The sequence below is a fragment of the Neovison vison genome, chromosome 1 (genome assembly GCF_020171115.1).
Source record: "Neovison vison isolate M4711 chromosome 1, ASM_NN_V1, whole genome shotgun sequence".
Taxonomy (NCBI): domain Eukaryota; kingdom Metazoa; phylum Chordata; class Mammalia; order Carnivora; family Mustelidae; genus Neogale; species Neogale vison.
In genome coordinates this window covers 119,372,982-119,388,576 of record NC_058091.1, presented here as the reverse complement: position 1 = coordinate 119,388,576, position 15,595 = coordinate 119,372,982, and the positions used below count along the sequence as shown (strand labels likewise).

Here is a 15,595-nt window from a genome sequence, read left to right as displayed (position 1 = left end):
GGTTTGCTCTGTCCCAGAACATGTCCGTGCAAGGTGGATGGCATTCCACCATGGAGTGGGAATGATATTCCTTGAGATTTGTTCCTAGGGCAGAAAGTATATTAAAAAATCAAGCCTTATGACTCACAGTTGCTCAAAAAGAGGATCCCTTTCCTTATACTGTCTTCAGTGAATTGTATACCTTAAAGAATTATGTGCTTTATACCACACTTCTGTATGGTGAGTAACAATTCCTGCTTATTGGTTCCTTTTTCAGAATCTGGCCACAGTCAGGGGCTATAGAAGGCAATCCAGGCTCATTTTTAGTATTTTAATATTATAGTATATAGTACATAAATTAATATATTAATACATCTTAGGGGTGGGGCCCATTGAGTGAGAACTGCTCTGACTGCAAGTGTCTCAGCCCCCATCCTTTCCCAGGCTCCAGGATGGTGGTCTTGAGGATCACTGAGGTCCCAAGGATGGCAGCCCTCATGATGTCCTTGGTGATGCTGAGCTCCCCTTTGGTTCAGAGCAGAGACAGCCTAGGTAAGTGCAGAGCTGCTTCTCAGGGAGAATCCAGCTCAGGAGTATGAACTTATCCCAAGGTCGTATCCCTAAGGAAAACCTTAGGAAGTTTTCCATGTGGGCCCAGTCCCTGAGAAAGACTTTAAGGCTCTGACATCGTGCAAGCACTGCCATTCTCACCAGAGAGAGAAGGAGTGAGGGTGTGCATGTGATGGGGACAGTGGTACCTGGTGGTCTGGAGTGGTTTTGGAGGGACAAGGTTCTCACAAAAGGGTCATCAAAATGACATTTCAACATCCATCAAAGATCAGAAAAGGGGGCACCTTGGCTCAGTGTGTTAAGCCTCTGCCTTCGGCTCAGGCCATGATCTCAGGGTCCTGGGATTGGGTCCCGCATCAGGCTCTCTGCTCAGCAAGGAGCCTGCTTCCCTCTCTCTCTCTCTTCCTGCTTCTCTGCTTACTTGTGATCTCTCTCTGTCATATAAATAAATAAATAAAACCTTTTTTAAAAAATCAGAAAAGGGAAATAAGGGTTAGTCTGCATTGTCCAAGATCTGAAGATCACCCTGTAGAATCAGTGCTCCAGGTAAGGGTCCCTTCCACAGAACCAGGCAGGAACCATCATTGGAACCAGTGAGGAACCAATGATGGCCAGAGTAGCAGAGGAGAGTGATGAGGGCAAGCCATGGTTAAGGCCCATAGGGTACATATTGCAGCTGGCCACATCCCCACACCCCCCCATGTCCAGAACTCCCTCATCCAGCACATTAGGATGGGGCCAGAGAGGAAGCAAGAAACAGGAAGTGGCATCCTCCTCAAGCTGCCCATTATGCATAATTTTATATTATAACTTCTAGGTTTCTGTATCACGTCCTCATAGTACCTCTTAATTTCTAGTTTCAGTTTACCACCAAGGCCATGCGTAATAGAATGGTGAGCAGTTTATGTTAAAACTCTCCATCTGAGGGAACCTGGGTGGCTCAGTGGGTTAGGCCTCTGCCTTCAGCTCAGGTCATGATCTCAGGGTCCTGGGATTGAGTCTCGAATCGGGGTCTCTGGTGGGCAGGGAGTCTGCTTCCCCTCTTCTCTCTCTCTCTCTGCCTGCCTCTCTGCCTACTTGTGATCTTTCTCTGTCAAATAAATAAATAATAAAAAAACAACTCTCCATCTGAAACAGATACTCATCCATATCCCCATACTTTGCTCCAGCCCCAGAGACCCTGCAGGAGACATGACATTAATTGACAATTGAGATTCAGACATCAGTAAACCAGCTAACATGCTGGGATCTGCAAAGATGGTTGCAGGTACCCCTGAAAAAATATGGGGGGAATAAAGTAAAAATAAAGTTTAAAAAAAGGTAAAGATAAAGTTAAATAAATAAATAAATAAAATTAAGAAAACAGAGTGGAGGACTAATGGATGGGGTACAGTATGACGTAGTAGAAAAGAAGACATGAAGTCACTAAAGGCTTAACTTTACTATGGGAAACTCCTGCAAAACAGGACAATGGATCTTTTCCACTGCCTGGAGGAGGAGAGGAACCCTGGGGGTCAGAGTCCAGAAGTGGTCAGAATTCTGGATAAAATAAAAGGGGGTGAACTAAGGAGGTTCACAGCAGGATGGAGAAAGTGAGATGAATAGTTCCGAGTAAATCAACCCTATGGTGACACCAACCATCCTTGTGTCCTCAACCCCATGCTGTAGGCTAGGGAAGTACCCAGGCAGAGCAAATACTCTCTAAGCCTGACAGGCTCAGGAGCTGCAATAACTACATCCACATTACAGGTCCAAGGTATGTGCTCCTAGGGAACTGAAGATACAGACACTGAGGAAAGGCCCGGGAGTCACAAAGAAGGCACCAAAAATGTCTAACACACACAGGTATTTGTTGGTCCTTGGAATTACTTAGAAAGGATGCTCTGTAGGGAAGAGTCTCAGAGGAAACCAGGGCCTATAGACCATCGTGTGGGGATTAAATTGTCACCATACATCAATTTTCAGCATTTATTGAGTACTTTCTATGTATGAGGCCCTTCACAGGTGTAAAGTGCGAGTAGGATCACAGACAGGCAGGGATTGGAGGGGTCTTTGGGGACATCGATCATTGGTGTTGAGGAGCACAGACATTCAGAGGCACTGGAGCTTTAAAGTAGATCTGTTGCTGGGCATTCCCCTATGTCCTCTTCTGTCTCATAAGGGTTATCACCTGCAATACAACAAACACAGTGGGGTTACAACTCCCTATTTAACTTTGCATTCTCAATCCCTAAAGACAAGGTTTTTAGGTCCCCCCAGACCCCAAAGATGGCCTCTGGGACATTGGTGATGTTCTATTCCCTGACCTAGGTACTAGTTACATGGGTGTTCGCTTGATAATCATTGGCTGTACATTAATGTTTTGTATATTTCTTACATATGTCTGCTCGTTCACAGTAAAAGGGTTTAAAAAGAGAGCCAAAGAAGGATATTAGTAATTTGAGGCAAAAAAAAAAAAAAAAAAAGAAAAAGAAACCAATGAATCAAGCAGAAATATTGAGTTTTAATAATGGTTGGAATAAAGGATATTTAGATGAAACAACTAGTGGGACTTCTGCAACTGAATAATAATTAATAAACAAGAGGTCAGACTGAGAAATGCTCTCAAGGGCAGTGTGAAAGTTTAAACAAGAGGAAACATAAAAGAAAAACTGTGAGACATGGAGGATCAATGCAGACATCCTGATGTCTTGCTAACCTCCCCCCCGCACTAGGAAGTGGGGGAAATAGTAAAAGGAGATGAAATGTCTGGAAAAAAGAATAGATTTCTAGGCTTCATAGAAAGATGAAATAACTTAGTTTGACATGGCACATTGATGAAAAATAGAGTTTTTAAAAAACATGTCTCCTTAAAAAGCACATATTTAATACATTATAAGAAAACTGTAAGAACTTCAAAGACAAAAAAATTCTCAAAAAAACCATTCTCAACACTTGCAGAGTGAGCAGTTCCACTGATAAAAGAACAAGAGCAGATTGATCTGGAAAAGAATTAATAAACATCACTCCTATCAACAGCAGCACTTAATGGGATGTTACTTGCATAGAACTGAAGAAAAAGAACTTTCAATCCCAAAATATATACCCACAACACACAGTCATTTTAATACATGAATACTTTCAAACATTTCAACCTTAGATGCTTTGCTATTTAAAAAAAAAAACTTTTAAAATACTTTTTAAATAAATTTTAAAAGACTTTATTTATTTGACACAATTTAAAAATACTTTTTATAATTTTTAAAGAGATTTTATGTTTATCTGAGATACACACACACACACAGAGAGAGAGAGAGAAAGAGAGAGCTCACATGTGTGAGGAGATGCAGAGGGAGAAGCAGGCTCCCTGTTGGGATAGGAGCCCAATGTGGGACTCAATCCCAGGACCCTGGGATCATTACCTGAGCTGAAGGCAGATGCTTAACTGACTGAGCCACCAAGGTTCCCCTAAAATACTTTTTTAAAAAGCACCCCCCAAAAAAGAGAAACACATCTAAGAGAGGTGTGGAAAAAAGAAAGATCAAATAATTTTAAAAAGTTATTGTTCTCTTAAAAAGCAGAGGCTAAATTTTTTTTAAAGTAAGAAAAATGTGGCATGCCTGGGTGGCTCAGTCAGTTAAATGCCGGCCTTTGGCTGGGATCATGGTCCCAGTGTCCTGGGACTAAGTCCCACATCAGGCTCCTTGCTTAGCCTGCTACTCCCCCTGCTTGTGCACTCTCTCTCACTCACAAATAAATAAAATCTTTTTTAAAAAAGAAAAATGTATTTAAAATGAATGAAAACTAAATATGTGATTAATATTAACACAAAGGAAATCCTAGGTAGTGATAATAGGGAGGAACGAAAAATACTGCAAAGTGCTTGTCTCTTTTGTGGGGCAGGAAGAATAAAGGGATTTATCAGTGTTCTAATTGATGTAATTAGAGCATTAAGATAAACCATTTCATGAATACATTTAGAAAATACAACTTTTTTAGTAACAGAATTTGGCCTAGCCTTTAGGAATGAGAGATGAGGAAAAATGAACAAGAATAAAGTATATTAAATAAAACATTTTAATAATATGATAGTAAATTTTTAACTTAATAGTAATTGCAATTAATTGAATGAGCTAACCAACCAATTAAAAAGAAGAGCCTCTCAAATTGTACCTTCTACGTAGTCTAACAAAGTCAGACAGAATACATGAATACTGAAGGTCAAAACCAAATAATGGAAAAAGACACTTCAGGCAGATAAACAAAGATAACTGATATAACAAATCACACATTTGCCAAAAGAGAATTAAAGACAAGTGGAAAAAACTAGAGCAAGAAACTGCAATGAATATGAACATATATTTCCCTGAAAATAAAACCTCAAAATACAAGAGCAACAAATGACAGAAATCTGTGGAGGAAGACTCTAAATATTAAAACTCTTCAAATTAAACTTCAGATTTTAACATATCCTCAAAAACTAAGCACAGAAGCAAAACGAAAGTAAACAAAGATATAAAGATCTAAATAATACAAATAAAAACAAAGATCTAAATAATACAAGTAAAAGGCTCAAATAACTACATAGAGATTTCCACAACCAACAATATGCACATGGTTTTCAAGCTCACATGGCACATCTATGAAAACAACATTCATTAAGCCACAAAGAAAACCTCAGTGTGTTCAAATGAATATCATATCATGAATATGTTCTTTGGCTATAATGCAATTGAATTCTAAACTGATGAAAAAGGATAAACAAATGAACTCCATATACCCCAAACATGCAATTAAATAACGCTAGGAATGAAAATCTAAATGACGGAACACTCGGTACTCAGTGACAACCTGTATATCAAAAGTAATGCCTAGAAGGAAACGTCTAACTTTTAAACAAATGTATTAAGAAAGGAAGCCTGAAAACAAATGTGATAGTCATTTCCATTAAGACAATGGGAAAGTAGAAAAAGAGCAAAAGAAAAAAATGTAAATAATAAAGACAAGGGCAGAATTCAGTGAACTAGAGAACAAAAAGTAGGGAAGATAAACAAAATCAAAGTTTGATTCAGTGATAGACTCATCTGGCAAAACCATTAAGGAAAATGTAGGAGATTCAGAATGAAAAGGAGAAACAAATATATACACAAACATTTTTAAATGAAAAAAAGTTTGTTATGATCAACTCTATTGCAATAAATCTGAAAATTTAGATTAGATGGATACACTTCTAGAAAGATAAAAAGGTCAAAACTACGGGGAGTAGTAGAAACCTGAAATAGAGTCAGGAGCATCAAAGACACCGGCTTGGAAAGCAAAGAACACCTTCCCAACAGCGCATGTCCTAATGTGGCAGCTAGGATATTTCAAAAACAAATCGTTCCTCTCTTGTACATGTCATTCTAGAACACGGAAAAGAACAAAAGCTTTCTGAATCATCTTGTGAGGCCGATGCACCTTTATTTTTAAAGCCAGCTAAGGATAGTACAAGAGTAGAAAATTATGGATTAATGTCAGCCATGTCACTGAGTCCAACAATGCATTACAAGCATGATTCATTTCCACCAAATAAGATTTGTACTAGGACAGTGTAAGTGATGACTATTAGTTTATTTTATTGTAATGTCAGTGCCTGCCTGACATTAAGCTTCTGATTGCCAAGGCATCCATCTCCAAAGATATCCATCTAAAGGAAACATATTGCCTGATACACAACTAGATAAAGAATAAAGAGCCGGGCTGCACCCCCTTGCCCTGCCCCCATGAAGTTCCCCTTTTAGAAAGTCTTGGGTGACCTAGATAACAAATTGCTTGAGTGACCCTGCTTTTCCCTTCTTGCGCTTTAACTCCAGTTCTTATTTTTAAAATTCACCAATAAAGCGTGACCCTGTGAAATCTGAGGCACCCCTTCCTCAACCCCAATTATGGCAGATCCCCCGATCTCTCCCACCTCCTACAACTTCACTGTGCGGCTCTGATCAGGCCACATACCCTCCAGGACTTGTGAGCAATAAATCAATATATCTTGTTTTTTCTCAAAGGTCTCTGATGGTTGTTGCTGAGGAGTGTCCTGCAGTCATAAGAACCACAAGGGCCTGTCTGGGAAATGCCTGTAGGGACTCTCCCCAAGTAATAGGGACCCAGGTGAGTTCTCCAGGCATTCTTAGCTGGTCACATCACCATGGAGAGGTTGAGACCACACAAAACACCTAGCTAGGAATGCATTGAAGTCTCAATGTCAGAAAATCAATAATATGATAAAAAAAAATTAGTAAACCAGAAAAGAACATTTGTATTAATTTCAACTGAATTCAACTGAATAACTGCATAAACAATTTGATCAATTTTACCATATGATAAAGCTTATTTTTTTTTAAAGATTTTATTTATTTATTTGACAGAGAGAAATCACAAGTAGACGGAGAGGCAGGCAGAGAAAGAGAGAGGGAAGCAGGCTCCCCGCTGAGCAGAGAGCCCGATGTGGGACTCGATCCCAGGACCCTGAGATCATGACCTGAGCCGAAGGTAGCGGCTCAACCCACTGAGCCACCCAGGCGCTCCTTACCATATGGTAAACCTTATTAACCAAAAATCTATAGCATATATATTTATGGAGAAATTAAATGCATTCCCTTTGAGATTATGCAAAAGGTAGGATGTCCTTTAATAATTACACATGTTTAACACAGTATTAGAGGTTCGTAGACATCGCTATGACAACAGAAGAAAATCAAGGTTATGAAGATTGTCAGGGAGCAATAAAATGACTGCAGATGACATATATAATCTACATATTGGATAAAACTGAGCTTCTGGAGTCCCAAGGGCTGAGTTCAAATCCAGACTCTGTACCTTTCAAACTGGGTGATCTTGGACAGGCTCCTTCACCCCCTTCACGTCTGCTTCCCCTCTGTATGATGGGGAAATAATGGTACCAACTTCCAGACATAAGTAACTGAATACATAAGAAGCATATAGAATAGGGCCTGGTAAGTAGCAAGCAACTCAGCCAACAGTCTTATCATTGTATTGTTTTCCTCTAGCCGGTGATTCGGAAATAACAAAGTGCTCAAAGAATGCCTGTTGAAGTGTTTCTCCTTCTCATCCACCCCCACCCCCACCACTGGACTGCCTCCTCTTTTGCACTGTGCCCCTGGTACCAGCTCTGGAAAACTCACAGGAGCCCCTGCACCCAGGGATGCTGTCAGGCTGCCTGGTCTTCAGGACAATGATGCCAGTGATGATGCCTGCCATGCCTACCACCAGACCCAGGACACAGACCACAGTCTCCTTCGTCTCCGGCACCTGGATCAGCTCCTGGGCCTCTGGGGCACAAAGGAAAGACAGAGTTAGAAGGCACAGAAAGCAGCAGCTGGCTCAGGTGTAGGAGTATGAAGAGTTAGAAACTGTGAGATCACCAGTGAAGTTTGGATAAAGTGACAATAAGACACATGAGATTAAGGAAAGAAGGTGCTGCAGAGAGACGGATCCTGGAAATAAAGATGGTGTCAGGACAGCGCTGGTAAAGGGACAGGGCTCCGTACCCCAGTGCTGAAGGAGCGGCTGGTCTAGGCCCCAGTGCTCCACCTTGCAGTCATAGACATCTTCAGCCATGGGAAGGAAGGTTAAGTAGTGGAACTTGTGGAATCTAAATTCTGTGCTGGGCAGGAAGATGGTCTCAGCTATACCTTCAGTGACCATCTGCCCATTGCGCAGCCATGTGACATTGAGCACAGGTGGGAAGAACTTGTCCACATGACAGATGAGAGTGTTGGGTTGTCCCAGCTCCACAGGCTCCTTGGGAAACACGGTCACCTCAGGTGGCTCTGAGAAGAGACAGAACCTGGTAAGTCTGCTGCCTTTGACTGAATCTCAAAGGTCTCTACCAACATAACCCCTATAGTCTCCAGGTTAGAGGCCACCTCTCTCATGCCAATCCTTTGTCCATCGCCCCCACACCAACTCCCAGATCAAAGTCATAGCTTCTCATGTTCCTAACTGGCCTCCCCCAGCCCAACCTGTTCTTGAATAAGAAGAAAATGAGGGGTGCTTGTGTGGCTCAGTGGGTTAAATCCTCTGCCTTCAGCTCAGGTCATGATCCAAGGATCCTGGGATCGAGCCCCGCGTTGGGCTCTCTGCTCAGCGGGGAGCCTGCTTTCCCCTCTCTGCCTGCCCCCTCTGTATACTTGTGATCCCTATCTGTCAAATAAATAAATAAAATCTTTTAAAAAAGAAGAATCAATGATTCTTTTGATGACCTAAGGACCCAGCTTTGTGGGCTTAATATTGTTCATTCAATGAGGAGAGTTTCATTCATGAGTGGACATCTGAGTCTCCCATTCTCTATGCAGCAGAAGATAAAGCATGGAGAGGCTGCAGTTGGGTGGTAGAGAAATGAGCAAGAGCAAGCAGTACCATTTGTGGCCCTGGTGTGGTTGGACCGTTGGATCAGGCTGTTCAAGTTCTTCTTTGCCATGACAATGTCAGCAATACCCCTCCAAGCATCAAAGTCAAAGGCATGAATAAAATCTGGGAGATGCCAGACAGTCTCCTTCTTATCCAGGTCCACATAGAACTGCTCATCCCCATCAAACTCAAACATGTACTCCCCAGAGGGTCTGTGTGTCTGGACGAACTCGGCATACACTGACATATGGCCCCCTGCTTGAAGAAGAAGGGAGATTGGAGAACAGGTGATTATGTAGAAGAGGAAACAGAACATAGGAAGCAAACAGTAATAACATGAACGAATAACACAGAAAATGAGAAATGAAAAATGAAAAAAAAAAAAAAGAAATGGGAAGAAGCAATGAGAGAAATGACTGAGAATTTAGGTTGTTTCCCTTGTTCCTGAAAACTTAAGCATCCATCACTCCAGTACAATAACAGTCACACTGAACACAATAATAAAGTAATATCTATAGAGGACTTAATACGTGTTCGATTTATTTTTTACATCTTCACACCTCCACATAAAGCATTCATTTGCATGTTAAGGACCTGCCCACAGAGGTTAAGTAACTGGCCCAGGGTAGCACAGCTCCTGGTAGAGTCAAGATTGAATCATCTCCTCACCCACATGCACAATTATCTCAGAATCCTTGTTAGACCAGACGTATAAAATTAGTGATAAAGCCACAGAATGGGTAGGGGGAGAGGGGAGAGTGGAATAAAAATCCATCAGAGTGGAGATTTTTTTTTTAATTGTGAAGGAAATAAAAAGGTGTCCAGAGTCTTGGTGTCATTTATAGGCTTCCAGTTACTTTTTTAGCTTTAGAATAAAAATGGTAGATTATGTAATTTTGTCCACAACACCTTCATTTAAGGAAAATTAAATTTTAAAGTGTTATCATTCACACAACATTCACAAATTTTCTTGTTGACTTTATGCTGTTAAAGGTAATTTCTCCTGGAAATAAAGATTGTTGGATTTGAAACACCTATGGGATAGCATCTTCGTTTTACCTGATGTGTAAGAAGCAGCAAAGGTTTGAACAGCAGTGTCCCAATGAAGTCCTGGATATTATTTATGTAAGAAAGAGCTTTAAAAACAACAGCAGCAGCAACAATGCCCTTTCAGAAACTTCTAACTACTTTGTAACTGCATGACTTAACCTGGTGATAAAAGCAGTTATTAAAAGTCTACCTTTTCCAGAAAGGAAGGAAGGAAGGAAGGAAAGGAGTGAGAGGGGGAGGGAGGGAAGGAGGAAGGGAGATTAACAAAAGAAAAAAACTATTAATATTACAATAAAACAATAAAAATGAGAGAGTTTGGGGCTGAGAAAAAGAAAGGAACCAAGAGGAAGTGACACTCCGGGGCTCACTGGTCCAACTCCTGATTGAAAGATTTCGCCCTGCAGCTCCAACACGAGGAGAACTTATCCTCTCCCTGGACACTTCTAGTGACAGGATTCACTGTCTCACAAAAATGCTTGGGGAAAATCACTCCCCTACAGAAAAGATGAAAGAAAAAGAAAAAAGAAAAAGTACAGACATGGCTATTATATGGACATAATTTGTTCACCTTAGGATATCTCATTTTTATTGTTTTTGCAAATTTTTAAAACTAGCCTGTGCACTGTGAAGCAAATTACACTCTTACAGATGTTCGTTTTCATTCAGTCAAAAAAGCCTTCATTGTGAATGTTCATTCTCCAGGCACTTAAGGATATAACTCAGAAGACACGGTCCTTGTCCTCAAGCTACTTGAAATCCAAAGAATGAGAGAGACAAAGAAAAGACGGTTAGTATATATGTGGTTTCATCACTGCTGTGTTATCACAAGGTGTATGCAGATGGTACTTGGGAGCAAAAGGAGAGCATTGGAATGAGATTGAAGTAAACTTCCTAGAGATGGTCTCTATGTGAGATAGCAAAGCAGAAATAGAAGGAAGTGGCATCTCTCACAAGAGACATAGGAGCAGAAAGACTTCATGGAGGACTCAGAGCCCTTGGATATGACTGAAGCTCAAAGGTTGTGGAAGGGCTACACTATACCTGCCTTGTATGCTAATTGCAGATGTTTGAATTTGATCCACAGCCCCAGGGAAATCAATGAAGGATCTTTTTTTTTTTTTTTAAAGATTTTATTTTATTTATTTGAGAGAGAGAGACAGTGAGAGAATGAGCGAGGAGAAGGTCAGAGAGCGAAGCAGACTCCCCATGGAGCTGGGAGCCTGATGTGGGACTCGATCCCGGGACTCCAGGATCACGCCCTGAGCCGGAGGCAGTCGTCCAACCAACTGCGCCACCCAGGCGTCCCTCAATGAAGGATCTTAATCAAGACTGTAACGATGAGATTTCTACTTGAAGATGACAGCTATAGGGAAGATGGATTGGAAGAGGCTCGTTTGTAAGTGAGACCGGCAGGACTCTTCAGCAAACAAGTGGAAAGTGATGAGGGTGTAGATGGGGCAACAGCATGGGGTAAGGAGAAGGGAGGATGGGTTTGAATGGCACTGGAGAGACAAGAAGCCACAGGAATCATTAAGTGCCATGGTGGAAGAAGGAATATGAAGTGGAGTCCAGAATACCTGGGCGATGTGGAGAATTATGGCATCAGTGACAGGAAAAGTAATGAAGGAGAAGGAAGTGAGAGAAGATAAAATGTTCTTTTGGGGACACAATGAGTTTGAATTTCTGGGAGACAAAGTGGAGTTAGTTTGAGCGTGGTTGAAATAATGGATGGATCTCAAGCTAGACTAGGCTAGTGATGTACATTAGGAGTCCTCATGGTAGATGAAGTTATAAGCTTGGATTGAGTCACCCAAGAACTGTACAAAGGGTCAGAGTGTGTGGTCCTGCATCCTGACAAACATGGACATTTAGAAAAGGTTGCTGGGGCCACCTGGGTGGCTCAGTCAGAAGAACATGTGACTCTTGCAGGTCATGAGTTCGAGCCCCACGTTGGGTGTAAGGATCACTTAAATAAACTTTTCCTTAAGGCTGAAAGGGAGAGGACTAGTGAGTAGGAAGAACAAAGAGGAAGTGTGCTCCTCAAAGACAAAGAACAAGAGAAAGATTCCAGAAAGGAGGAAGTGGTCACGTTGCAAATATTACTAGTGACACAGGTAAGATATACAGAGAAGTAACCAGTGGTTTTGGTTGTAAGGATGCCACTCTCACAGCATCAGAGATGTGAGGAGACAAAAGGGAGAATGCAGGGGACTGAGGACTGAATGAAGCAGGAAAAAGCAAAAACAAGCACTGCAGACTCCAATTACAAGAAATTTACTTCTGGACTTCAAGAGCGACAGAGAGAAATGCTCTCCAGAGGATGAAGGGCCATGGCTCTCACTCATTGGCACTGTGACATGGGGTTCCCGAGACATCCCTTAGATCTCAGCCTTTTCATTTCTAGAATGAGAGTAATAAATGCCCTCCTGAAAAAACTGTTGTGAAAATGAAATGAGATCTAGCATTTGGCCAGTGTTCAATAAACACTGCTTCTGAGTGTTGTCAGAAAGACAAAAAGCAGAAGACTTCACACAAGAGAAAAAGAGGGAAGAGGAAAAATGGGAGAGAGAAAATCACCTATGGGCTATAGGTCTCCTTATAGTCCCCACCCTCTCTGGCCCACCAGAGCACTCACCCCTGATGGCTGCAGTTCCATGGGGGCTCAGCAGGGCAGCCAGTGCGATGGCTCCCAGGATCATGACTTGGGACCGGGTCCTTATGTCTTCAAGGTTTATCTGCAGTGGGCCCTGTGAGGTAGACAGTGAGGAGAGATTGAGGCAGATCAGGGTAGGGAGGAGCTCTGAGTCCAGGACTTACTTCCTTATCTGGTGGAGGGAGAAGGGATGGAGGTGAAACTGCTCAAGGCGGCTCAGCCAACTCAGAAAATGTCAGAATGGGCATCTCTGTTCGGGAGAGAAAATGATAGAACCACTGGGAGTGGATGTGGGAAAGTGTCAGGATCAGTGTGACCCAGAAAGTCCCAACCTATGAGGAATTTGGGAATAAGTGGGAAAAAACTACAATAGAGACATCATAACCATCTTCCTCCTGTTCTGGCGGGTCCAGTCAGGTGAGGCATGCAACTCTTAATCAAAGAGTTGTGAGTTCAAGCCCCATGTTATGTGTGGATCCTACTTAAAACAAGATGATCAAATTATCTTCCTCTTGAGATTGTTTTGAAATATGTTATTGAAGTTGATTTTGTATTTTTTATGGTTAGTGACCTTTGTGAATGGATAACTTCAAAACTTCATGTTGATTCATTTTTTTTATTAAGTTCAATTAGCCAACACATAGGTACATTTTTAGCTTTTGATGTAGTGTTCAGTGATTCATTAGTTGCGTAAAACACCCAGTGTTCACCATATCACGTGCCCTCTTTAATGCCCATCACCCGGTTATCCCAACCCTGCACCCCAGCCCCTTCTGCAACCCTGAGTTTGTTTCCCAGAGTCCAGACTTTCTCATGGTTTGTCTCCCTCTCTTATTTCTTCCCATTCAGTTTTCCCTCCCTTCCCTTATGGTCCTCTGCGCTATTTCTTATACTCCACATATGAGTGAAACCGTATAATTGTCTTCTTTCTCTGCATCAGTTCCCTTTTTTTTTAAAGACTTATTTATTTGAGAGAGAGCAGGAGTTGGGAGGTGGGGAAGAGGGAGAGAAACTCAAGCCAACCCCCTCTGTGCACAGAGCCTGACTTGGGACTCAATTTCACGACCCTGAGATCATGACCCGAGCCCAAATCAAGAGTCAGACCCTTAACTAACTGAGCCACCCAGGCATCCCTTCATGTTAATTCTCAGTATCATATAGGAATTCATTTGTTATCAAATGATATTATATTTACCATTTTATACCTTTGATAATTTTATAGGAATTCTTTGATATTTCCAGGGAGACAAACAGAAGGCAAAAAGTGCCTAATTGTTTCATTTCTAATTATTACTCTTTTATTTCTTCTTATACATAATTTGGTGATATAAGGCACCTTTATTTATATCTCACTGTTTTTCATCAAATATTTTTTTAGTAGGCTCCATGCCCAACATGGGGTTTGAACTCATGACCCTGAGATCAAGAGTCGCATGTCCTTTTGACTGAGCCAGCCAGGCACCTTTAAACCTTAATGTTAAGGACAATTTCCCTAATCATTTCACATTAAGTCTAATGGTAGATATTTTGCTGATATGCTGGTTTTTTAAAAGATTTTATTTATTTATTTGACAGAGAGATGGAGAGCACAAGTAAGCAGAGCAGCAGGCAGAGGGAGAGAGAAGCAGGCTCTCTGCTGAGCTGGGAGACTGATGCGGGGCTCAACCCCAGGACCCTTGAATCATGACGTGAGCTGAAGGCAGACACTTAACCAACTGAGCCACCCAGGCATCTCATGATATCCTGTTTTATTACAGAGGGATTTGGAAATATACTTAAGGGATGGGGAATTGCAGAAATTCCTCTGGTGTTTATTGTTAAAATTATAGAATTTATATTATTGGATTAAATAATATATTGTATTAGATAAAGAATTTCTCATGTTCTGAAGTAGTCCTGCATTATAATATGAACATTTCTTGATTCCTCACTATGTGCGAAGTTTTGTTTTAAGAGAGTCACAAATACTCAATATCATCCCAGTTAGATTTCCCAATAAACCAGTGACATAATGATCTCCATTCTATGTGAGAGAAAATAAGTTACAGTGGGTTAAAAAAAACTAGAAGTAGTAGAAAGGAGCTTTCTAAACCTGTGCCTGACCACTTCGCTATAATGCATCTTTTTACCTAATAGAAAACCTAAATTAAATATTTCGTATGCTTTTACTCAATTCATCAACACTGTATTTAAGTACTTGATATATTTGTTGGAAATTATATTTGTTTTGTTATTGTCTTTCTTAGGTTGTGAGTTCTGTGGGAGTATATTTACTTTATTTCAGGAACTATATATTTCAGGAGTATATGTACTTCATTTCAGGGACTATCTGTATTGTTTGATGGGACAATTTGCTGTTTAACAGTTACCAAAAATATGTATGTATGTTGAATTGAAAAAAAAAAGATGGTTCCCGATAACTTAATTGATCTACTCAAAACTCTCAGATCTATAAGTTTCTAAAGCATTTTACACAGCACTCCCATTTCACCCTCAAGAATTACTGATATGCAGGTGCTACCATCCCCATTTCAAAAATGAAGAAATCGTGACACAGAAAGGCAAGTAAAGTTGTGTAAAGTTGTACACCTACTTCCACGCCTCATCTAGTATGAAATGCAGAGACCCTTAGTCCATACCCTTACCCTTTCTTATTCTAAAAGCTACAGAACCACTGAGAGGAACCACACCATATACTTTGCAAAACTGCATTAACTCCCAGGGCTAATTTTTAGTTCTGGGATGGGCAGTTTAATCCCCCCAAGTCATTAACACACTGCTTAGGACCTTCTCTGTCCCACAACATGTCCATGCAAGGGGGATAGCATTGCACCATCATTCCCACCAGGGAATGACATTCCTTGGGATCAATTCCTAGGGAGGAAGTATATTTTAAAAAATCAAGCCTTATGACTCACCCAGTTGCTCAAAATGAGGATCCCTTTCCTTATACTCTCT

At 41.1% G+C, this 15,595-nt stretch overlaps 1 protein-coding gene and 1 long non-coding RNA gene across 2 annotated transcripts; one reads left to right on the top strand and one right to left on the bottom strand.

Annotated features, from left to right (window-relative positions):
* The first annotated feature begins 392 nt into the window (after nt 1-392).
* LOC122911143 lies at nt 393-7,635 on the top strand. The gene is made up of 3 exons (XR_006385434.1): nt 393-531; nt 6,570-6,672; nt 7,572-7,635. It is a non-coding gene; the product is annotated as an uncharacterized LOC122911143 (long non-coding RNA).
* On the bottom strand, nt 2,546-15,593 carry LOC122911034 (RLA class II histocompatibility antigen, DP alpha-1 chain). The gene is made up of 6 exons (XM_044255488.1): nt 15,556-15,593; nt 12,620-12,731; nt 8,944-9,189; nt 8,073-8,354; nt 7,707-7,853; nt 2,546-2,719 (listed from the first exon to the last, which is right to left on the bottom strand). Exons 2-6 carry the CDS (start codon nt 12,681-12,683, stop codon nt 2,658-2,660), a joined length of 801 nt encoding a protein of 266 aa, XP_044111423.1. The 5' UTR covers nt 12,684-12,731; nt 15,556-15,593; the 3' UTR covers nt 2,546-2,657.
* Nucleotides 15,594-15,595: the final 2 nt, after the last annotated feature.

Coding starts and splice junctions, on each gene's coding strand:
- LOC122911034 (XM_044255488.1), bottom strand. CDS start 12,683: ATGATCCTGGGAGCCATCGCACTGGCTGCCCTGCTGAGCCCCCATGGA. Junction 8,355..8,943: donor CCACACCAGGGCCACAAATG/GTACTGCTTGCT, acceptor GTCTCTTCTCAG/AGCCACCTGAGGTGACCGTG. Junction 7,854..8,072: donor GCCGCTCCTTCAGCACTGGG/GTACGGAGCCCT, acceptor TTTGTGCCCCAG/AGGCCCAGGAGCTGATCCAG.